The sequence below is a fragment of the Panthera pardus genome, unplaced genomic scaffold (assembly GCF_024362965.1).
Source record: "Panthera pardus isolate Hobbes unplaced genomic scaffold, ASM2436296v1 HiC_scaffold_22, whole genome shotgun sequence".
NCBI lineage: Eukaryota > Metazoa > Chordata > Mammalia > Carnivora > Felidae > Panthera > Panthera pardus.
In genome coordinates, this window is record NW_026526788.1 from 49,112,374 (window position 1) to 49,137,063 (window position 24,690).

The 24,690-nt window shown below is 54.2% G+C and overlaps 1 protein-coding gene across 6 annotated transcripts in view; it reads left to right on the forward strand.

Moving 5' to 3' along the window:
* The window catches only part of RASGEF1A (RasGEF domain family member 1A), an 86,595-nt gene that overhangs the window by 31,546 nt on the left and 30,359 nt on the right, over positions 1-24,690 (forward strand). Inside the window, exon 1 of one of the 6 annotated variants that reach the window (XM_019445010.2) lies at positions 13,193-13,293. The exons of 1 other annotated variant lie outside the window; for it this stretch is intronic. Coding sequence is in view for 1 of the 5 variants with exons in the window: in XM_019445008.2 (XP_019300553.1) it covers positions 19,723-19,740 (18 nt within the window). In the remaining 4 variants the exon portion in view is untranslated. Of the gene's footprint in view, positions 1-13,192; positions 13,294-17,258; positions 17,332-18,968; positions 19,089-19,575; positions 19,741-19,818; positions 19,997-24,690 lie in introns of those variants that run through there. 4 more of the 6 variants (XM_019445012.2, XM_019445013.2, XM_019445008.2 and 1 more) reach the window with 4 other exon arrangements.

A 24,690-nucleotide genomic window follows, 5' to 3' on the forward strand; every position in this document is an offset into this window, starting at 1 on the left:
ATCATCTTAATTTATAACAATGTACTTCAGATTAATACTAACTTAATGTCAGTAGCATATAAAAACTTTGCTTTTCTGCAGCTCTGTTACCTTTCTTCTCCTTTGTGCTCTTATTGTCATAAAATTTACATATTTAGATTTGTGTACTCATCAACTAGTATTTATAATTATTGACTGCTGAGTTTTCTTTTAATTCAGAGTTATAAGCATCAAGTACACTTATACTGTCTTCTATATTTACCTATATAGTTACTATTACTAGTGCTCTTTGTTTTTGCATATAGATTTGAGATTCTAGTAGTTATTGTAGGTTAGTTATCCAAGTGATGAGTTCTCTGTTTTTATTTATCTGGACAATTTCTCCTTCATTTTTGAAAGATAATTGTACTGCATAAAGATTTGTTGGTTGACATCTTTTTTCTTTCAGTACTTTATATACGTTATCCCACTGCTTTCTGCCCTCCATGGTTTCTGATGGGAAACCTACTTGGAGTTTGTTGAGCTTTTTGGATGTGTAGATTAATGTTTTTAATCAAATCTGGGAAGTTTCAGCCACTGATACTTCCAATATTCTTACTGCTCCACCCCCCCTCCCACCCGCCGGCTCACTTTCTGGGACTCCCATTATACATATGTTGGTATGCATGATGGTATCTGAGGCTCTTTTTATTTTTCTTAATGTTTTAGTTTCTGTTCCTCAGACTAGATGACATCTATTGACCTATCTTCAGGTTCACTGATTCTTTCTTTCTTTTTCTTTTTTTTATCTGTTCAAATCTGCTGTTGACCCCTTCTAGTTAAATTTTTTATTTTAGTTGTTATAGTTTTCAATATAAAAATTTATATTATATATGTATATATATAAATAATTATATATATAATTATATATTATATATTATATATAATTACATATATACATATATATAATTTGAAATCTTTTATTGATATTCTCCATTTGGTGAAACTGTTTCCATACTTTTCCTTAATTATTTAGACATGGTTTCTTTAATTTCTTTTTTTAATTCTTTTTTCCCTAGTTTTATTGAGATATAATTGACATATAAATTGTATAATTTTAAGATGTACAACATAATGATTTGATATATGTATATATTTCAAAGTGATTGCCACAATAAGTTTAGTTAACATCTATCACTTCACATAATTGCAAAATCTTTTCCTTGTGGTAAGAACTTTTAAGATACTCTCTTAGCAACTTTTGAATATGCTATACAGTATTGTTAATTAAACTTTTTTAAATGTTTATTTACTTGTTGAGAGAGAGAGAGAGAAACAGAGCAAGAGTAGGGGAGGGGTAGAGAGAGACAGAGACACAGAATCCAAAGCAGGCTCCAGGCTCTGAGCTGTCAGCACAGAGCCCGACATGGGGCTCAAACTCATGAACCATGAGATCATGACCTGAGCTGAAGCTGAACGCTCAACCAGCTGAGCCATCCAAGTGCCCCAGTATTGTTAATTATATTCATCATGTGGTACATTACGTCCTCAGAACTTATTTTGTTTTAAGTTTATTTTGAGAGAGAGAGAGAGAGCATGAGCAGGGGAGAGGCAGAGAGAGAGGGAGTGAGAGAACCCCAAGCAAGCTCCACACTGCCAGCATGGAGGCCAACACAGGGCTCAAACCCATGAACCATGAGGTCATGACCTGAGCTGAAGTCGGTGGCTCAACCAACTGAGCCAGGCACCCCAGAATTTGTTTATTTACTGGGAATTTGTAACTTTTGACCACTTTCACCTGATACCCCAACCCCCCCCCCCCCACCTCCTGCCTTTGGAAACCCCAAACCTGATCTCTGTTTCTATGAGTTTGGTTGTTTTAAATTCCACATAAAAGTGAGATTGTATACTCTTTTTCTTTCTCTGCATGACTTATTTCACTTAGCATAATGCTTTCAAGTTCCATCCATGTTGTTGCAAATGTCAGAATTTCTTTCTTTTTTTATGGCTGAATATTATTCTATTCACATTTTCTTTATTCATTCAGTGACGGCCATGTAAGTTGTTTCCACATCTTGGCTGTTGTAAATAATGCTGCCGGATACACGGGTGCAGGTACCATTTTGGCGTAATGTTTTTGTTTCCTTTGAATATATACTCAGAAGTGGAATTGCTGGGTCATATGGTAGTTCTAGTTTGAATTTCTTGAGGAACCTCCATCCTGGCTTTCATATTGGCTACACGAATTTACACTCCCACCAAAAGTGTGTAAGGGTTCCCTTTTCTCTACATCCTCGCCAACATTTGTTACCTCTCATCTTTTTGATGGTAGCCATTCTAACAGGTGTGAGGTGATCTCATTGTGAATTTGATTTGCATTTTCCCAGTGATTAGTGATATTGAGTACCTTTTCATACACCTGTTGGCTGTTTGAATATCTTCTTTGGGAAAGTGTCTATTCAGGTCCTTTGCCCATCTTAGATTGGATTGTTTGTGTTTTACATATGTACGTATGTAAGTATGTGTTTATTTAGCTATTCAGTAGTATGAGTTTCTTATATATTTTGGACATTAACCCCTTATCAGATGTGTGCTTTGCAAATATTTTTACTCATTCTGTAAGTTGCCTTACTTAATTTCTTTGAATACATTTTAAATGGCCTCTTTAAAGTTTTTGTTTAATAAATCAAATGTCTGGGGGTGCCTGGCTAGCTCAGTTGAAAAAACGTGTGACTCTCCGTCTTGGGATTATGAGTTTGAGTGCCATTTTAGAGGTAGGGATTACTTAAAAAAAAAAAAAAAAAAGAAGTCAGGTGCGCCTGGGTAGCGTAGTTGATTAAGCTTCTGACTCTTGATCTTGTCTCACAGTTTTGTGAGTTCAAGCCCTGCATCAGGCTCTGTGATGATGGTGTGGAGCCTGCTTGGGATTCTGTCTCTCCTTCTTTCTGACTCTCCCCTGCTTGTTCTCGCTCTCTCTCTCAAAACAAGTAAACTTAAAAAAAAAAAAGTCCAATGTCTGGAATTCCCCAGGGACAGTTGTTAGTGGATGCTTTTTTGCCCATGGGCCATATTTTCTTGTACGTCTTGTACTTTTTTGTTGCAAACTGGATATTCTAAATAATTTAATGTGGCGCCTGTGGAAATCAGATTCTCACTGGTCTTCAGGGTTTACTGCTATTGCTGTTCGTTGAAGTCACTGTTGTTTCTTCAGTGACTTTTCTGAGTTAATTCTGGAGAGTGGCCACTATAGTTTCTTTTTGGTTAGCTTGGTTATCATTTAATGATTGGACAGAGATTTCTTTATGTGCCTGGAACTAATAAGTCTCCCAGTCTCTACCCAAGGCCTCTGTGTGCACGTTGGGGAACACCTTCAACTCACAGCCAGGCAGCTGACGGCTCTGCTGTAGCCTTCACTTCCTGCTTGCACAGAGCCTCAAAGTCAGCCGGAGTGAGAGCAGAGGGCCTCCCCAGGGCTTACCTAAGCATGATGCGCGCATGCCTGGACCTGCATGTGGCCTTCTGGATTCCCAGGAATACAATGCAACTCCTTAAAGCCCCTATGGTCCTCTCATTACTGAGCTTTGTCTTTTAAGCTTTTGAGTTAGTCTACTGTTTGCTCCAACTACTCTTCACTGCCTCAGGCAGCTGTGAAGTTAAATGCCTGTAATTGTTTGTGACAGTCATCCCAGGGGAATAGGCTTTTTGTACAGAGTGAGGTCTGAGGTCAAATGCAGACGTCCTCGCAAATGGGATCTTCCAGGGAACCACCAGTGGGGTCAAATAATGACGGTTTTCTGGGAATGAGGCGCTGTTCTGCACTCCCCAGAGGCTTCCAGGCTGCTGATTTTCATGACAAGTGTGGGGTCTTGTTTTTCAAGGCATAGGGAGCTAATGAGTGGAGGATGTGACTAAGGCAAATTAAACGCCACAAAGCTTACAATTCTTAGTGAGATTCAGTCGTTTTTTTGTGAATAAATGCTTCCTGGTTTTCTCCAAGCCCCTGATTAATTTACAGAGTTCTAAAAATGTTGATTCTGATCATTTTGGCTGGTTTTCCTAGGTTTTATGAGGAGAGAATTCTCAAAGGTGCTTACTCTACAGTTTCACTGACACTTGGCCATCCTTTGAGAGCACTTCTGTGATGTCTCTTTAATTTAAAAGGCACATCATCTTTGATCTGACACATCCCATCTTAGGAGTTTATCAGATATGGTCACATTTTTTAATGAAGACCCTTGACCAAGGATGCTACATGTGGGAATTTTGTGGTGACCACACCCCACTTGAATGCCTTTTGCTAGGGGATCTATCATGCATGTGACAGCCCAGCCACCCGACAGAACGTCCTGCAACTAATACAGAACCTGAGGAGTTGCCCAGAGAAAAGAGCAGGTTGAAAACATTCCCTGAAGTGGGAGCCCTGTGGTCCAGAAAAAGAACCCTGTATGCCCATGTAAATGATTTCATGAACACAGTGATTCTGGAAGGTGACACAAAGACACTGTTAACAGCGGATGTCTCTGGGGACGGCCTGGAGCCTGGGGTGAGAGAGGACTTACTTTTTCTTGTATAGCCTTCTGTACGGTTGGTGCTGGCTGGAAGAATGAAGAACACTTCTCTGCAGGCCACGCCCACCACTCTCCCTCCCACAGGGTCCTCAGGACGGGTGCGGGTCCCCAGAGGGGAAAGGGCATGCACTCTGGTCTCAGCTCTCTGACTTCACTGGGTCTCCTCTGAAGGAGGAGTCCCAGTCCTGTCCAGTCCTGGCCCTGGGCCACCACACAGATAGGGAGGGCTAGGAACTGGGGCCGCTGGTCAGGGGATCACAGCTGTCTGGGGCAAGAGGAAAGGGTACAACAGCATCCTTCCAAGAGCCAGTGATTCTGAGACAGAGAGAGAGCCCTACCAGGAACGTTTGTGTCTGCGCGGGAGTAGGCTTGTGCACACAGAGGTCACCTCATGTCCAGTTGGCACCGAGTCCCTTTCTACCAGCCTGGGGCATTATTCTCTCCCGCGCAAGATAGACTCTGGCTGTGCACAGACACTCATCGGCAGACAGCCGCAGCCCTCCCCGGGGAGGAGGCAACAACTCCCAGAGGCTCACGACCTGCTCACACACCTGTCAGTCCAACCAGCCTCCCTCTGGACGCTCCTTCAGGGTCCCCCAGTGCTCCTCCCCTGCTCAGATGCCCAAGTGGCTGTCAGGGCCTCCCTTTCCATCACAGACAGGCTCTCACCACCCAAACAGAGAGGGCTAGGGGAGAGCCCCCGGGACCTTCACGGTGGCCCCAAGCCTCTTCAGGGTTGCAGAACCTTTGAAGGACTATTTGTAGGTGTGCAGACAGGACAACGGGCAAGGAAATCAGAGGAGGGACCCAAACTCTTCCTCAAACCTATAATAAAGTATAAGTAAACTGTCAAAAAATGCAATGTAACTATCCAAAATATTTGAAGTGAGTGAAGTAAACAGAGAAGCTCAAGCGTAGGAGACCATATGTTCTACTGTGGTTAAAACCTTTTCTGAACGTGGAGCTCAAATGTACCTGCATCAGGCCCCAGCACACCTCTGCCTGTTCAGCCTCTGCTCCCCCCACGGCTCCCCCTCCCCACCCAGCTCAGGGGCTGCATTGGGTCCAGATCGCTGCCCACAGTGCACGAGGGGTGGGTCTCCATGTGCCTTTGCCAAGGGATTCTAGAAGCCTGCATTCTCCTCCAAGAGAGTGACTGTGGCAGACCTGGGTCATGTGTGTACAGGGAAATGTCTTAGTAGCTGGGGGTTAAGCATGCGGGCGAGGTCCCCAAGGACTCCTGTGGGGCTGGGTGGGGCCAGGCACCCTGGCCCTGGTATCGGGCGTCTGGGCTTGGGACCAGGCTGAGGCTCAGCTGTGAGCAGTTACATCTTATTAAAATGGAGGTGGGGTGTCTGGGTGGCTCAGTTGGTTAAGCATCTGGCTCTTGATTTCAGCTCAGGTCATGATCTCATGTTCATGAGATCAAGGCCCGAGTCCGGCTCTGCACTGACAGCAAAGAGTCTACTTGGGATTCTCTTTCTCCTTCTCTCTCTGCCCTTCCCCTCTCTGTCTCTGTCTCTCTTAAGACAAATAAATAAACTTTAAAAGAAAGGGGTGGGGAAAGGAGGCAGAGACCATTAGGATGGGGTGTGAATCAGGGTTGAGAATCCTTGCTTCTTCCTCACATCTCAAAATCCACAGTTATGGATGGCAGGAAGGGAGCTTGGGACTACATATTCCTTCTTTCTCTTGGAATCAAGGGAACCACTGTGTTCCCATATCTGTGTCATCCCTCACTCCCAGAAAGATGTCCCAAGATTACTGAGAGTCCCTGCCTCTCTCCTCTGGACCCCAAGCCAGGGTCTGCCTGTTCCCTGGACCCTTCCTCGCACCCACAGGGACTGGCCCCTGGGCTGCTGGCATTTTCTTCTTGGACGGAGTCCAAATGCTTTGCACTATGACTTTGGAAATGCAAGCATGGCTTTTGTGGACTTTGGCTATCTCAATATTTCAAAAATGCTTTTGCAAGAAGAACAAACAGACATTGGAATCCATAAAGAGTTCCTCCTGGCACAAGATGAAGGGACAAGGGGCCAGCCCAGCAACCGTAGAACCCTGGGACAGGTGGCTGCGTGGCCCAGGGATCTGTATTCAAGCAGTGGACTGCACCCCCCAAAGCTGGTCTAAGGCCCAGGCTTGTTGTGGAGCCTTGGGCGAGCCCTGCCCCTGTGTGAGCCTCCGTTTCCCCAACTGGACTGGTAACCTCTCAAGGCCCTGCAGCTGGCCCCCTCTGATTCTGCAGGATGACGTCTGAAGGCTGGGAAGCAGAAAGGTGGAGCTGGCACTCCAGGCAGGTCTGATGAGCCTGGCAGGGGTGGCTGAGATGCTTGGGCGCTGGCCCGCTACCCTCTCCATGCTGAAGTCTCCCAGGGGACAGCACACCCACTTCACACGCTTGTGGTTTCCAGGTGGGAAGGTTTGGCTGTGCTAATGCTGCTGCCGCGTCCGCTGCCTGGCCCTCCGTCGTTAGGGCCCCCAGTAGGGCCCTCTCTGCATCCCCGGCCTCTGGTTCCAGGGTAGCAGCACTCGTGGACCGCAGGCCCAGTCCCTCTTCCCTGCCTGCTAGGTGTCCACGGTGCCCTGTTCTGGTGTCCACGCTGACCCCACCGTGAAGATGGCCGGCCTGGGCCCTCCGAGGGGAAGGCGTGGTGCTGCCTTCATCTCCTGTGCCCTCTCTGTCCTCAGTTTCCCTGCCTGGGGACGGGGCTGGGCCGGGTGGAGGCTGAGGTTGCCTGCCCTCTGGGCCCCCTCGGGCCAGCCAGGTGGGGGTCATCCTGGGTATCGTTCCCAGAGAGGCCCCGGTCACTGTGAGAGCCAGACCCCACACCCTCCATGCTCCGTGGGGACAGCCCCGGAGGCCTGAAAAGAGCTGTACAACTGTAAAGTGCTGTTCTCCTCACAAACACATCTAGGTCAGGCTCCTCATGTGGTTGTTCCAGGAACAGGGGGACTTGCCACGTCTTAGGGATGCCCAGAGAAGGTGTGGTAGGGCCAGATCAGAGGGCTGGGCCCTCTCCTCTCCACAAGGTCACCTGGCTACTGCCCACAGTCCCAGAGGAGGCTGCCAGAGAGCTCACATTTGAGATCCCCTCGTGTGTGTGTGTGTGTGTGTGTGTGTGTGTGTGTGGTGAGGGTGGGGTGATGCTCAGGTCCAGCCTGGCCTGGGGGACTCCGAGCTGTCAGCAAATGAGGAGAGGACTCCTTCTGTCTTAGGGGGCCCTTAGTTTCCCCCCGTGCATGGCCAGCCCCCAGCCTCCTTCCCAGACCCCTCATGCTCCTGGAGTCCCTCCTGGCTCCCAGTCCCTGGGGACTCCTGGTCTGCTTTTCCACTTCGCCCTTCCCCTTGGATGGAGCCTCCGGCCATTGTGTGGACCAGTGCTTGGAGCTGACCCTGACCTGTCATGCCCTGTGGCCTTGCCCCCTTGCTCTGTCTCCTCCATCCTCCCCCACTACAGTCTCTCTGTCCCCACCTCCTACCGGCGGTCTCCTCCCACAGTCTCCCTGACCCCACACCCTTCTTGAGCTGTCCTCCAACTTCTTCTTTGCACTTCTAGAAGGAGCAGCCTACATGGGCCACTCCTATTTCTTCTGGTTCTGCACACACTCACAGTCCGGGCCCCCTCCCTTTTTCACCTAGAACAGTCTTCCTGGCTCATCCCTCACTGTCCCTGCCATCCACCCTGGGCACCTGGCTCATGCAGTCCCTCCATTTCAAATGTTTACTTATTTATTTTGGGGGGGGGGGGAAGGCAGAGAGAGAGAGAGAGGGAGAGAGAATTCCAAGCAGGCTCCGTGCTGTCACCACAGAGCCCGATATGGGGCTCGATCTCACAAATGAGACCATGACCTGAGCTGAAATCTGGAGTCAGATGCTTAACTGACGGAGCCACCCAGGCGCCCCTCCTTTCCCCCTTTTAAGAAATAAAGGCTTGATCAGAAAAGTCAGCCCTCCACTGCAGGGGATCCTCACGACCCCTGGAGGAGGGCAGGGGCTAGGTCTGGCCTCAGCCCTGGAGGACAGACACCAAAGACACCGTAATGACGCCAAATGACGGGCAGCCCTTATGCTGCACACAGATGGCTAGGCTGGGTCTAAACAGCGAAGCTTCCATCCAGCTGAAAAATAGCTGCTGCCAGGTCAGCCCCAAATGGGTTAAAGCTGACACCTCGGCTGTCCTGGGGCCACTCGGGGCCTCAGGTGGGAGTGTCAGAACCCTGCCAGGCTTTCCATAACAGAAGACGCGAGAGCTTCCCAGCTAGCATGGCCCCCCACCCCACCCCGGCCCCAGACTCAGCCACTCTGCTGAGCTTCTGGGGAATTGCCAGGACAGCCATAAGTGTCCAGGTGTCTCTCTTATAGGCTCCCACACTGGTTTTTCCATGTATTGGATGCACCGAGCTCTTTCTAGCTTTGGGGCCTTTGCACCTGCTGCCCGGCATGCCCCCTGGTACCTTTACAGAACGGCTCCAATCCAGCGTCAGGATCTCTGCCCCAGGCTCTCCTCCCAGGGAGGCCTCCTATGACCCACAGGCTCTGTGTTATTGCCTTTCTTGTCACCAGCTCTATCTTGTTCATTTGTTTACATGTTTACCATGCCCTGCTCCCATGGCCCCGAGAATAAACCCTGAGAGCGGTGACCTCGTCTCTGAGAACTCGGCACAAGGAAATGTTCGTTAACTTTCTAAAAATGAGTAAGTGAAGGGGCACCTGGGTGGCTCAGTTGGTTAAGCATCTGATTCTTGGTTTTGGCTCGGGTCATGATCTCACAAACCGGGAGATCGAGCCCCGAGTCGGGCTCTGTGCTGTCAGCAGAGGTAAGAATCAAGCAGACACGTCCCCAGGACGGTGAAAACCCGCGTGTGTAGAGAGGAGGGCTCTTGTCAGGCTGGCTCAGAGGCCCACTTGCCTGCCCCCGATCAGCTCCCACAGCGTGTCCCTGCCTGCCACAAGTAGAACCTTCTGGTTGGCCAGCTGGAAGGAGAAGCTAGCGGGATGTGTGGATGCAGTGATGATCACTGCTGAGCACACACGCCCAGGGGCGAGGCGGCGTGCCAAACTCTTCCAGGTTCTTTATGACAGAGAGGACAGACTGCCCCTCCGGAGACCCATGAGTCTAGATGGTGCTGCTCCCATGCAGCCGTGCTGCCCGATGCAGCCTTTCCTGATACCCAGCCAGGATGCTCCCCACCCCTGTCCGCCCTGGGCACCCTCCAAGCCTTGGTTATACCCCGGCTGGCTGAAGGAAGTCTCCCTTCTCCAGGAGCCTGTCAGGGAGCGAGCTTGAGCTTTGAGTCTCGGTTTTAGAAAAAGAACTCGCGTTGTGTTCAGCTGATGACAGAGCCGTTCATATTCTCTGGAGAAAATTTGGGAAGCACTTAATGAGGATATATGAAGAGAAGAGGAGCAGTGGCCAGTGTGGGCACACACCCTGATTAACCTTTCAGGGTGTGTGTGCCAGTCTGTTTTATAAGCACACGTGCACACATGTGCACACGTGTGCTCACACAACCCATGTGCACACTTGTGCACAAAGCATACGCGTGCAAATACATGCACATACACGTCCCCACAAAGTCACGTGCACGAGTGTGCACAAACACACATGTGGATGTGTTGTGCTTTAAACCCGGCCCGCTGTCGAGAAGTGGCTTTTCTCATGTGAGGTGCCTTGTGGAAGCCCATCTCCGTCATCCACTTCTGTCCTTTTCCTACCCTGGCCTTCCCTGTCACATGGGCTAACACTCTGTATTACCTTTAACATTAATTTTGCAGATTTCACTGGTGAAAATTGATTACTCAGGGCCTTTTGTTGCCATGAAGCAATTTGCTCCTTGTTGATGGGTTTTCCTGCTTCTTCATGTGCGGGAGCCTGAGCCCCTCCCCCTCTTTGGGGATGGGAGGTTGAGGCTCCCTGCAGGGTGCACAAGGACATTCATGCCTTGTCCTCGTCTCACGGGGTGCTGGCCTGTTTTCAAGGCAGTCCTCCGTGTAGATGATGGGGTGGGTGTTGAGAGCTTTGCGGGGGGGGGGGGGAAGGTCTCACTCTTTCCCTGACACCCCCTGCCCTCGCCACGCCCACAGATACTTTCATTAGGCTCCTTATGAGTGCGTGGTTTATGTCATGACCTATTTCATCTGGGGAGGTCACCTTCCCCAGCCCCTGCCTGCCTCGGTAGCCCAGCACCCTCCTCCCGGACCTCCCCACCCTCACCCCCAGCCCCCTGAATCTCCCTGGGTTCTGCTGCCCTGTATCCCTGCCCTCCTCTCTGTGAATGACTTCTGGCTGTCCCCTCTGTGCATTGCTCCTCAGTCCCATGGCCCTGGTCTCCAATCCAGGTTCTGATGCTGTCTCTAGGAGCAGCCAGTGCCCACTGACCCCTGGAGGCGGGATCTCTGGGGACTGGGCCTGGCGGGTGCCTCTTCTGCAAGTTCTGCGAGGATTTGTTCGGGTCTAAGAGCATCTGTCTGGAGGGACCTCCCAGCCCTGCATTCCTGCCTTTTCTCCTGTCCCTGCGTCTGCGACAGCTCCTTGGTAGCCTGCCATTGGGTCCTGGGATGGGGAGGGCTGGGGTGGACCCCAGGCCTGCAGAGCTAGCGGAGGGGGAAGAGCTGCGGGAGATATCTCATCCTCTTGGCCTCCAGGAGGTGGAAGCAAACAGACAGATTCTTGGAAGCCTTGTGTGAAAAGACATTAGGAATCCTCTGTGGCGCCGTAAGGCATTTCCCAAAGGAACGCATTTGTGCAGGTACAGATTCTGAGTCTCAGAAGATTGAAGAGGGATGCACATTAACAGTTTCCTGCCTGCCAGGGCCCTCCTCCCGGGCAGTGCTGACCCAGGAGGCTGGACTTGGTGGCGGCAGACACGGGGTCAGGGCCAGTGTTGCAGACCCTCACTGGGACCAGGGCTGGGTGGGCAGGCATCCCAGAGTGGCCCGCCAGCATGGGGGGGGTGGGCATTAGAAGGGTCTCCCTCGGTTGCCACAGGGTCTCCTGGAACATTTGGGAGGAAGCAGTTCTGTGGCCAAATACCTTTGAGAAATGCTCTATCCGCTGCTAATCCAGAACACGGCTGCCACACAAGGGTGACAGGCCCAGGGGTGAGCGGGCTGAGAGCCAGCTCGCTTTCTGCTTATGACCCTGCCCTCCTGGAGCAAGCGGTGCTTTTTTGTAATTCTCACAAAGGCATGGCAAGGACTAGAATTCCCAGCCCTTCTTGGATCTACAAGACACTGAAAAGCCCTGTGTAGAGAGCCCAGTGTCGCCTGGTGTTGACCCTGGAACCCTGCTCTCCCGCAGCCCAGCAGGGAGCACTGCCGGCGGAGAGGGGGGGCACAAGAGTCTCGGGAGACAGGCTGGCCCCCTGTTGGCAGCACCCCGCTTTGCAGCCTGGAGCAGGTCCCAGCTTTGCCCTGGGCCCCATCTTCTCACCTGTGAGTCGTGCAGAGGCTGTGTCCAAACTGCGTTGCTTTATGGGTTGGTGCAAACCCAGATAGCAGCTCCCCCGAGGGGCCCCTGCTCCGTGCCGTCATCATGGTGACTGACAGGGCTGGGGCAGGTGTGACGGCAAGGTCAGAGGAAGAGGGTGGGAGTGACGCCCCGTGACAGATGCAGAGGACAGTGGTCTGGGCCGTCCCGCACTCACGCTCCCCCGGGGCCTTCTGTTGCGGATGGATTCCCAGCTCCTGCATTGGAACAGGGCGCATCTCTGGGCCTCTGCTGCCTCCCTGGAGGATGGAGTAAGGGGAAACGCTAGACCAAGTGGCCCCTCCCTCTGCCCTTGCGCCTTCCCCCCACCTTGTCCTGATTTGGTGTTCACCAGATGCCCCCCTCCCACTGGGCCAATTGTGCCATCCACACGTCCTGCCCTCACTGCCCTCCCCGGGGGCACTCGTAGAGCCTTCTCGGCCAAAGGGCTGCATGAGAACCGGGGTCCACCCAAATCAGATTTGGCTCTTAGCTCCATCTGGTGAGAAAGAAAGAATGTCATGTTCAGTCAGAGTTGGCGGGGGGGACGGACTGAGGCTCACGGAAGCTATGACCTGGTCAAGGACTGTCTGCTAATGACATCACAGTCCGTGGGCAGCTCGCCATGAGTCCCGGGTACTTCCGACTTCCCCACCGCCCAGAGACAAACCACTGTCCCGGACGGAGTGGCCTGTTTTCTCCCCCAAGGCCAGAGGACTGCCCAGCCCGAAGTCCCGCAGCTCTGGAGGGCCCATCCTCAGGGTCTCTGTCCCCGCCAGCCCCAGGACGCTGCAGGATCCAGAAGTCTCACCTCAGACCCGACCTCCCTGTGACGGCTCCAGGGTCAGCTTTCTGGCAGCATGGCTGCCAAACCTAGAGGCTGTATCCCCTCAGCAAAGGAAATGTTCTCTGACGACAACCACCGTCCATTATGGAACCAGGCCCCTCAACGTCAGGGGTGGCCTCTCGGCGGGGCTGAACATCCAGGCCGGAGGAATGGACGCTCTTGGGGTGCAGCTGGCAGGTAGGGCCTTGCCGCTCTGGCCTGGCGGGAACCCGACGGCGGAGAGCAGACGGCTTCCTCTGCAGCTCCCGCCACCGCTGGCACTGGTCAAGGGGGCACGTCTGGGCTTCCTTTCGGGGGTGCTTCTATCCCCGCCTTTCCTCAGGGACGTGTTATCGCTCCTGTGTTCTCAGGAGATAAATGGTAGCCGCTGGTGTCACGCAGAGACAGGAGAACCACCTCATTCCGTAAGCTGGCCCGGCCAGCGAGTGTCACCCAAAGGGAAGCCTGGCTGGTAAGAAATTAATCTATTTCTTCATGAGCAGGAATCTTGAGTATGACCCCTCAGAGGTCTTTTGTGGGATGAGGGAAAGGGCCAGCGTGTGGCCTCTAGCAGGCCTCTAGTCCTGTGGTGGCTCACTCCACCTCTGCCTGGGGATCCGATCTGTGTGGCAGGCTGTGGTCCGTGCTCCGCCCATCGCTGCCAGCCAGGACTCGGGGAGACTCAGTGCGAAGGGACAGCGGGACCCGGGGAGCATGCCCAGGCTGGGGGCACTGCTGGGAACTGACTCCCACCCCTTCCCTGGGAGGACAGGACCCACAGGTGCTCACAGCCAGGCCTGCCTCTTTCCCTCCCTCCTTCCGCAGATGGCCTGGGTCCCACCGAGGTACCTCACCGGGATGGAGAGAGGACCCTCCTACCTGTGTTTTCTCCTTCTCCGGAAGCGGAGGCCAGGCTAGGAGCACAGACTGTTCTTAGCCACCCCAGCCCTCTCTCCAAAGGGCGAGTGCTCTCTCTTTGCAGGAGCAGGGTCCCCTCCGGAGAACCAGGATCTCTGTGTCCCCCCAGCCTCTGCCCTAGGGGCCCCCAGGCCCTTCCCAGCCCCCAGGCCCCCTGGGGAGTTGCGCCCTCCAGATGCAGACCCAGGACACTGGCAGAGTGGATCGGAGGGTGAGTGGGAGCCAGGCCGAGTGGAGGGAGGTGCACCAGGGCCTCTAGCCCTTGGGGGCCTTTCAGTGGCAAGGGTTCTCTGGGCCCTTCCAGGTAACAAACATCCTGTTTCCCCAAAGTGGGTGTTGAGGTAGAGAGGTGTACAGAGGTGAGGAAGCCCCCGGGGACCCCAGCACCACCCCCAAGGGTGATGCCCATCCCTGGCATCAGGTCCCCACGTAGCTCACCTCACCCCTCTGAACTCCTGCCATCATGGATCCCTGTGCGTGGGGAGGGGGCAGGGGCAAGGGCAGGCATGCAGCGGGCAGGAAGGGCTGGGCAGAGGGGAGGGGATGGGAGCCCTGGGTTACAGTTAGTTACATGCTGGGTTACACCTGTACTGCACTGTTAGTAACACAGCCTCAGGGCAGGTGGGCAGCTCTCCCTCAATCTGCTATCAGGTCAGGACCAAGGGGAGGGCCACAGTCCAAGGACAAAGGCAGGCTGTAGGGAGGGGCCTGGGAGGTTCCTGCCTGGGGTAGGGGTGGGGTGTCATTTATTTAGGCAGAGCCGTTACCTCTGTTTGAGGGGACATCAGAAGGGTTAGCTGTCCTCCCCAACCCTACCCCCACACCTTTTGCTTCAGTGGTGCCTAAATCCATTAGTGATTTGTTTGCTTAGAATATTATTCTTCAAAAGGGAGTGTTAATGGGATGGTTTTAGGGAAATGCAGAGGTCTGAGTGGCTTCCCCAGGGGACATCAAATAGTGCCCAACCTGTCCAGGTTCCTTGGGGATAGGGTCAGCAGCTGAAGAGAATTGGCACTCCCTTCCCCTCCCGGGGTGTTGGGCACAACTGCCATGGAGCTTATGGGTGTGTTTGCGTCTGAACTCCACAGGGAGACCAGTGGCCACTCTAAGAGAGCTGACGGGTCCACAGGCCACACTGTGTCATGCGGGTTCCTGTTAAATGCTCTTAGCAAGGGCTTCTGAGTGTAGACAGCCCAGGCCATCTCCCAGGGGAGGCATAGAGCCTCTGCACAGTGTGAGCCCTTGGAACTAGAAGTTTCTAGAAGTTTCTGGAAGTGCTTGGTTTGTTTTGCTTTGTGTTTTACCAACCACCCTGGTAGTTGAGTGTCACGAACCCTGCTTTGTAACTGAGAGAGTCACATGCCTTGCCCCCCCTCACGCTGAGGATTGGAGCTGGAGCTCTGCCTGTACAGCTGCCCTGGAGGATGAAGGGGCAGGGGGAGGGGAGTCAGTGCAGGAAGCAGAGCCCGACCTTCGTCTGTTCCCTCACTCTCAGTGCTTGCTCCTGCGTGATCCCACAGGTGTCATACAGACTTGTACCCGCGCCTACTGGCAGCTGGGCCTCCCCCAATGCTGGAGCCCAAGCCTTTGAGGTCTTAGCCTCTGCAAGGTCTTTGTGTCCTTATCAACAATCCCGTGGAGGCACTTGGGATCCTGCTTCCTCTGTTCTGCAAGATCAGCCCACCCAATTTAGGCCACCTTTCATCTTCCCAAACCAACATCCCTTTGAAAAGAAGGGAGCAAGTGTTTTCAACAGAGGGGCCTTTGGTCTTGGGCAGATGAGGAGAGGGAGGCCAAGGCCCCAGTGTCCCTGAAATGCACCTTCTCTCAAGTCAGCTTCTTTCGGGTGTGACCCACAGTAGACTCAGAAGGTCCCTGAGCTCAGGTGGCTTCTGCCTGACCTGCATTTATTATTTTTCTCTTTCTCAACTTTTGCAACATAAATAATTTGGAAGTAGAATGTACATACAGAAAAGCGCATGAGTCATAAGTGTGCGGCTCTGGTGAGTTTTCGTGGGATGAAGACATGGGTGACTGGCACCAGCCCCAGCAGCCCCCTCGGAGCTTGATATGCATGGGATCCTGATTAGATGTTCTTTCGTGCCTCGATTTTTTAGCTGCACGTGATGTGGTGGGACTGGTCCTTGTGGGTGGTTGACTTTGTCAAGCTCTTTGCCGGGGGGGGGGGGGGGGGGCTCCGCCGGATGAGTACGCCACAGCTCACTTGGAGGGCAGCCTGCTTCGCAGTTGGGAGCCATCGTGAACAGCGCTGCTCTAAACGCTCCTGGATGTGCCTTTGGTGTGAGTGTGTAAGCATTTCTGGTGGGGCTACACGCAGGGAGGAAGTCCTGGGCCTGCGTGCGCCTGGCTTTCCCAGGCGCTATCGGACCGTCTTCCCATGTGGCTCTACCTGGTCTTGCTGCTGCTGCCAGTGACTGGGAGTTTCCATTGGGTCACGGTCTCACCGGCACTTGGCCTTTTCTGTCCTTTCACTTGAGCCATTCTGGTGGGTATACGGTAATGTCACACTGTGGTTTTTATGTTCCTTCCCCGATGACGAGTGTAGTGGAGTGTCATTTCCTTTTTCTTACGTTCATCACCATTTTGGAGATCCTTTCTCGTGAAATGCTTCTTCGACTCTCTCGCCCGTTTTTTAAAAATTGGGTCTCTTGACTTTTTTTTGATTTGTATGAGTTCTTTATATATTCTGGGTACAAGGCCCGTGCTGGATATCTACATCTACATCTGCACATATATACACAGTCATACACAGAGACACATTTATTCAACGGATCAGGGCCAGGTGCCCCCATGCACAAACGTCACAGTCACTGGGGCACAGCAGTGAGTAAAACAGACAAAGGCTCTGAACTCACGGAGCCCGAATTCTCTCCCTAGAGGAGACTAACAAATAAGGAAGTGGAAAGGATGTGTGGACTACAGTAAAGTGAGGAGAAAAGTTCAGTGGGGGAGGAGGTGCGGGGGTGGAGGTTAAACACTGTAAATATGTCACCGAGGAGGTGACGTGTCTGTAAGGACCTACAGGAAGAGCACTGCAGGCAGAGGGAGGGCGGGCAGGCCTGTGGGGACCGGTACAGAGTGAGCGAGTGGTGAGTGGAAGGTGGCAGGTCTCAGATGGGGGCAGGTCACCAGGTCACCGGGACTCTGGCTTGCATTTCATGGGGGTTCTGGGCAGGAGAGGACTGGACCTGACTCAGGATTTAACAAGTCCCTTCGCCTTGGGCCACTGTGCTGAGCAAGCGTGGGTGGAAGCGGGGACACTGATTAGGAACCTGTTGCAATGGGCTCCTGTCCAGCTGTCCCATCTGTCCCAGTTGTCAGCACTTGTGAGCACGTCCAGGGTCAGCATCATCCCAGACTCAGGCTGCTCTGCTCTTTGCTCTGCCATCCTCGGAGCAGCCTCTCATGGTCCCAGGATTGACGTGCTGTTCTTGGCCTCATGTCCGGCCCATATCCACATCATCTGGGGCCTCTCTTCTGTGTGCTTTGTCTTTCCAGAAGCCTCCAGCAAAGGTCTACTTGCCACACCGCACCTGGCTCATTCTCCACGTTTAAAGCCAAATCTGGCAAGGTAACAAGATCTTTCTGTCAGTCCCCACAAGCCCTCCCTACAAGATCTTGCTCCCTGCATCCAGCCCCGCCCACAGCTTCAAGCAAGGGAACACTCCAGCAGGCATCAGCCCTGGCATGCCCATCTCCCTGCCTCTTTGGGCACCAGGAAGGATATAAATGCAGCCCAGGCACACACAGAATGCTGATGTCACACCTGTGAGCAAAGGAGAAAGTGTCCTCTGTGTCTGCAAGGACATTCCCATTGTGGAGACAATGGGCAGAGGGGCCCTCCTTCCTCCCGGGGAAGCATCTACTTTATTGAGGTCCTTGGGGATGCAGGTGAAATCTGTGAGTGAGCACCTAGGGGAAATGGCTCTGTGACTATAAGAAGGTGCCGTGGGGCTGGGTATCAGTTCAGCCACCTCCTCTGGGCTGTACCATCTAGAGCAGCAGAGGAGAAGGCCTGCTCTGGGTGCAGGTGGCAGCAGGGGTGTTAACTGCCCACATGGACATCCTGAGACAATACCGTGGCCAGCTTAGGGCCCAGATGTCAGGCAGGGTTGTGGGCTAGAGCTGAGGACCACAGGGTGTCTGGCAGGCTTCCCCAGGGCGAGAACCTAGGCCTCACCCTCTTGGTGCTCTGAAGCCATCTGAAGGGGTGAGGTGGCCAGACAGGCCCAGGACCTAAAAGCCCAGGCTGGTGCTTGTGCTACAAGTCCCCTGCAGAGGCCACCATGAACTCCGTATCCTCCAGCTGGCCTGAAATGGGATGCAGAAGCATCAGGGGGAAAGGACGGTGTGAAAGCTTGGAGGGCTGGTGCGCCAGTGGTCTGTGGCCCTGGCCTTCGCTGCCTGGTGCTCCTCCCCGCCCCCATTGCCCGCCCACAGGAGCCACACCAGGCTGTAGTTACCGTGCAGGTGCTAGAGCAGTGGGTGCTGGGCTCCAGTCCTAGCGGAGAAAATGAGGGGGCGGTGGGCAGAGCTCCAAGAGAAAGACACCTGTTTCCAAACTCTTGCACTCACCGAGTGGACCCTGCACAGCCCCTAATTAAACAAGACAGAAATAACTGTCCACCGGCACTCAGCCTGGTGGCCAATCTTGGGACTGCTAAGAGAGCAGGCAAAGAAGAAGGGGTAGTGGGAGGAGAGATGGCTGTCTCACTGGGCAAAGGGTAGACATCCAGGGACTGGTCTGGACACAGACAGGGTCACCTCTGCCCATCTGTGCCCCCGGGCTTCCTCATGAGCCCTGTTGGGCTTGTGTCAGCCTCTCTCTGAGCATCCCCTCCTCCTCTCTATAACGTGCAAGCTGAGAATGTCCCTGTTCCTCTCTAGTGGTGACTCCCTCAGAGTCCCACCCCAGCTTGGTCTCCCAACTCAGCCTCTGGGCTCTCCAGTTCCAGATCTCCCAGGAAGGGTGCTCTCTGCTCAGTCCATCTTTTCCATACAGATTCTGAGAGCCTGGGTTGGGGTCCACGGCAGGCACACGGTGGAGGGGGTGACCTGTCACCTGACAGGATTTCTTCCGAACGCTGTGGCTTCTGGGGGTGGAATGACGCCTGAATCTGCCATGTGCCAGGCCCAACCCTAAACCGTGTTTCAGATTAGTCCTCCCACAAAAGCAGCTGCCGTGTCCCCTGTGTTCACGCAAGGAAATGGAAGAACAGAGTTACGTGTGCCGCTTGGGGCCAGAGTGAGCGCCCCGTCAGGGGAAGCACTCAAGCCAAGTGCTGGCCGAGCACCTGCCTTAGCTCTGTAGTGAATATCTACGATGAGGTGAGGTCGCAAAGGTCGCGGAGAGGCTCAAAGGGAGGAGATGGGGTTCCAGTGGGGCCTCCCGGGAGCGGCATCTCACCAACACTGCTCGCGTCCCGCACGGAGTCTGGACCCACAGAGCACCGCTTCGCGCGGTGGCACACCGGCGCCACCCAGCACCGACGCGCTGGTGCGGCCGCCCGACTGATGCCTCGCTCCGCGCCCGAAACCCAGAGCCGGGCCCGCGCGAGCTGCCCTCGCCGCGCCCCTCGCGGTGCCCCTACCCCTGTCCCTTCCCCACCACCCTCCCAGCGGCAACCCGCCGCTCGGGCCCTCTCCCCTTCCCAGTCCCGCCGCGCCGCGCCACGCCCCACTCCCGACGCCCCCGCCCTCCCGGCCCCGCCCGCGGCCCAGGTTCCGCCCCGTTTTTGGCCGGGCCAAGAGGTCCTCGGCCCCACCCAGCCCCTCCGCTTTCCCCGCCCCTGGCCCCGCCCCGCCCCGCCCCTCGGGAGGCTGCGAGCCGGAGGGCAGCGGGTATGGAGAAGCCCGCGGGCGGGGTCGGGGGGCGGGAGCTTCCCGGGCGCTCGAGGAGAGGAGCGGCCGCACGCGGGGCGCTTGCAGCGCCAGGGCACGGCGCGCGGTGTAGGCAGCCAGGATGTTTCTGGAGCCCCAGGTAGGGATGCGGCACGTGGCAGGTGCGGGGCAGCGGGTCGCGAGGCGGCGACGTGGGTGAGCACGCAAGGCAACCCCTTGGTTGCAGCAAGACCGGGGGCAGGGGGTTCTTGCGCCGCCGAGAGCTCGGGAAGAGGCGCTGACCTTCGGCAACTAGTGAGACCATCCGGAACATCTGTGGCCTGGCTCGGCTCAGAAGGAGGCTGCCCTTGGGAACCACTCCCTCTGCGTGTCCGCAGTGGGGCACCTGCTGCCAGGTGGGCGGCGCCCAGGGCTCGGAACCCATGGGTGGCTCAGGCTGCCGCTGCCCTCTTTCGGGTATGGCTTGCTGATGCCAATGGTCATCTATGGCTGGGGGGTTCCTGCAAACCTAGTGGGGGCCCCTGTGGTGTGAACAGGGCCAGAGAGGCAGGAGACAGCACCCCCCGGCAGCAAGGCAAGGAGCGGGATGGCTGCCCTGGGACTGGCAGGCAGGCTTGTTAGAGCCAGGACGACCCTGGATCCTTTCCCAGGCTTGACGGGCACAGAACCACCTGTTTGCCCTGGAGGAGGTGGGGGAGAGGAGGAGGTCTGTGATGAAGTGGGTACGTGGGAGGTGTGTCTGTGTGTGTGCCATGTGTGGGCGAGAGTGAGAGTATGCGAAAATGCAGGCATGTTTATATATGGGGAGTGAGAGCGGGAGAGGAGGAGGGAGAGGTGTGTATGGGGGCAGGGTTGTGCCTGTGTGGGCACATGAATGCCTGCGTATTTAAGGAGACTGAGCTGGGGCTGGGGGAGGGGCTTCAAGGAGCATGGGCTCCAAGGTGAGGGGCAGCTTCCTTTCTGGATGGCTCAGGTAGGGAACTGAGACTTAATCCTGAGCATGAGGCAATGTGATGCATTTCTGTGGCTCTTTGTTGGAAGCCACCCTTTGAGATGGACTGGCGGTGTGATTCAGGTACAGGGTGCTGTCGCTGTCCCAAGCCCCCTCAGCGTGTAGCTGAGACCGCACAGACCTGGGAGCTCAGGCCCAGTGTGGGTGAGGGCACGGAAGAGGGCCTCAGCTGAGCTGGCCGGCCCTGGCTGTGCCAAAGATACGGGACTCATTTGTTGCTTCGTTAATTCACCTATTTGGTGAATTGATTAAACACTTGTGTGCGGGTACTGTGACTTCAGCAGGGGAACAAACACACGACAGTCACTGTCCTCATAGAGCTCACCTTCTAGCGCTTGAGGATGGGGAGAAAGCCCCGTCAATAAATGCAATGTGAGTGGCACCTGGCTGGCTCGGTTAGAAGAGTGTGCAACTCTTGATCTCGGGGTCATGGGTTCAAGCCCCGTGTTCGGGTGTAGAGATTTCTTAAAAAAAATAAACTTAGGAAAAACTTAAATACAATATGGAATGTTGCATGGTGGCTAAGTGATAAAGAGAAAAAGTGAAGCAAGAAAGAGGAATAGGATCTAGGGCGGGAACATCAGTCAGAATAGTTTAGGTTATCTGCAGAAACAAACAAACAAAAAAAAACCCACGGAATCTAGTGGCTTTTAACAACACAATGCAAATTGGACTCTGCTCCAAGCCTTCTTCACTCAAGGCCTCAGGCTGACAGGTTCCGTGGCAGAGGGGGAGACGGTCTCCGGCACTAGTATTTTAATGCCCCAGCACAGACCGCCACCTGTCACTTCTCCTTGCTGCTCTTGAGCCGGACGAGTCATGTGGCCTCACTCAGTCTCACTAGGACCAATAGTGACAAGCCTGCTTGGCCTGGCAGGTAGGGCCCAGTGTAGGGACCACCACTGAGGGGGTGCTGTGTGTACCTTGGGTAGGACAGTTAGGGGAGGTCTCTGCATGTGTGACGTGTGCATGAGGACCTGACAGAGGGCAGGGAAGGAGGTAGATGGCAATGGGAGTGGAGGGGCACACCAGGACAACACCAGGCGGGGCTTTGAAGAGGCCTGCGTGTCCAGAGGCCGACAAGAGGCTGGATGTCAGGAGCAGAGCAGGTGAGAGGGAGAGGACAGTGGGGCCAGCACAGTGGCCCAGGAGCTCAGACCAGGGAGGCAGGGGTGGGGGAGAGAAGGGCCGATCCGGACACACTCTGAATTAGAGCAAGAGGCCTTGCTCGTGGCTGAGATGTGGTGCTGGAGACGGGGAGAGGCAGGCTGACTCCAGGAAGGAGGGCATTGGTCTCAGCGAAAGGTGGGAAGGGATGCAGGTGGAATGGTGGGGGGTGGGCAAGAGGCAGCAACAGTTTGACATCCCCTGGGGAGAGGTCACCTAGCAATGGGGTGGGCAGGCGAGAGAGAGAGAGCGCGTGGGCAGAGGTCTGGCGCAGAGTGCTAATTTGGAGCCCCAGCTTGCCCTACCCTGTGGGTCCCTTGCTGCCCCCTGGCCACACTGCTACCCCTGTGCCTGCTGGCTCAGGACAGCCTGGTCCTGGGCCCATGCTGCCCCAGGCACCACACCACCGTCTTGCTGGGCCTGCCTGCTGGGCCGGGGACCCTTTGTGTGAACTTCACCAGGGGCAGCAGGACGGACTGAGGGAGCTGCAGAATCTTGTGTTGACCTGGCTGCTGTGGGCCAGGGGGCTGGCCAGGGTGCAAGAGCACTGGGTTCAGCACTGCTGGCAGGTCCTGTACCCACCAAGCACAGGACCACAGTGGTGCTGTCTTCAATGGCTGGGCTGTACGGAGGGCTGCTGGGGGGAATGGGTAGGGTTTTGCTCAGGAATGACACAGCCTGTGTTGGAGCTGTATCTGTGGAAGCTGTCTGCACCCTCCGTACCTCGGGGCTTCTTGGACCTCACCCTCCAGGGCAGCCACTGGTGAGTGAGCAGAGGAGGGCTGTGTCGGTCAGGAGAGCAGTTGTATCTCCTTGCTCTTCTCCTAAGCTGCTGGAAAACCTCTGGTCATCCTTGGAAGCCCCTCTCAAAATCACCTCCTCCAGGAAGCCCTCCTTAACCTCTTTCTACAGAGTTAGTCCCCCGACCCTTGTGCTTCCTTGGTATCTGGCACGGACCCTGGTCCTGAGTTGCTCGTACTGCTCTGTGGTGTTACATCTGTCTGCCCTGGCAGATGCTGAGGTCCGTGGGTTCTTCCATTTCCAAGGGTGCAGCCCAGGTCAGTAGGACTTCATGGATGTTTGTTGACTGACTAAGTGAGGGAAGGAAGGAACAAATATGAAGGCTGGAAATGGCCTGTGGAGACTACTTAGTTCTGTCTCCTTGTTTTACACATGCGGAAACTGAGGCCCACGGGGTCCTGGCTTACCTGAGTTCAGCCCGGAGGTCAGGGGCAGAACTGGCTCCCAGACCAGGATGCCTCCACTGTGCCAGGTTCAGGGCCGGTTGGTCCCTGTGGGGGATCCCAGAGGCAGATAGGTTGAGGGGCCGTGGGGTGAGCAGTCGGGTGGGAGCGTATGGCCGAAGGCACCGGGGTCTTGGGATCTCAGGAGAAGGAGGGCAGCCAGGGGCCTTTACTGGGGTTCTTTGCCCTCCCCTCTCTGCAGTCCTGCAGCTTCTGGCCCTGTGGCCTCCTTGTCATAGGCAGGGTTTCTCTGACAAACCCACTGCCCTGCACCTCTGCCTCCGGTGGAATAACCCTGCCCTCGCCATCCTGCTCACACCCGCCTGCCTGGCTGGGGCCAAGCCCACGGCATTTCCCAAATGTCAGTGTGGCTGCCGTACTAGCCACCCCTGCCTGAGGTGGGGCTGGCAGGTATGAGTCAGAGGACTTGGGGGCCAGCTCATGGGTCTCCCTTAACCCTCAGGAGGTCGCTGTACTAGCGACACAAGTGGAAGCCGAGGCTTCAAGGTCTAAGGCTGCAGCAGCACCAGGAGGCAGGAGGAGCTGACATTCATCACAGAGCCTGGACTTCCTGTGAGTAGCAGGGCTGTGAGCAACATCCTTAGAAGAGGGCTGGCAGGGGGCGCCTGGGTGGCTCAGTCGGTTAAGCGTCCGACTTCGGCTCAGGTCATGATCTCACAGTTCGTGAGTTCGAGCCCCGCGTCGGGCTCTGTGCTGACAGCTCAGAACCTGGAGCCTGTTTCAGATTCTGTGTCTCCCTCTCTCTCTGCCCCTCCCCTGCTTGTGCTCTGTCTCTCTCTGTCTCAAAAATAATAAATAAACATTAAAAAAAAAATTAAAAAAAAAAAAAGAAGAGGGCTGGCACGGTCCCAGAGGAGGGTGGAAACAGGCAGCGCCCAGCCCAGAGGGCACAATGGTGCAGTGTCATGGGTGTGTGGCCAGGAAAGCAGGCTGTGGGCCAGGCGGCTGACTTGGGTGGACATTGTGTCCCTGGCCAAAGGCTGGGACACCTGCTGAGCTGGCGGGTCCCAGGGCACCTGGGCGTGCTCACACACACCTCTCCCTACTGCTGCCGTTGGAACGAATGTCACAGCACCTGCTCCAAATAGACTGAGTGAGGATATCTTTGGGGTTAGGGACACTTGCACCAGGGAGAGGTAGATAGGCAAACTATTTTTTAAAAATGTATGTTAAGTAATTGGTAGTTGAACACTCTTATTAGTTTGAACAGATTTTCAGTGTGGCTTCCTAGAAAACCTAAGAGATTAATCATATTACCTGCACATAAGGAGCATTCTGCCTCTTCCTTTCTAATGTATCTTTTATTTATTTTCTTATCTTATTGTGTTTTCTGAAAGATCCAAAGCAACATTAAATAATCGCAGTTGTCCTTGGCTTGATCTTCATTTTAATGAGAAGGCCTCTAATGTTTTTACTAAGTCTGAAATTGGCCCTAAATTTCAATAGATACTCTTCATCATGAACAGTATGCTCCTCTGCATTAATTGCCAAGAGTGTTCACCAAGAATGGATATTAAATTTCATTGAAAGCTTTCCTGTATCTAGCAAGATCATCAAATTCCTTTCCTCCTTGGACCTATTAATGTGTTGACTTACTAGCTTTTCTGAGCTAAATCATCCTCATGTTTCTGGAATAAATCCCACT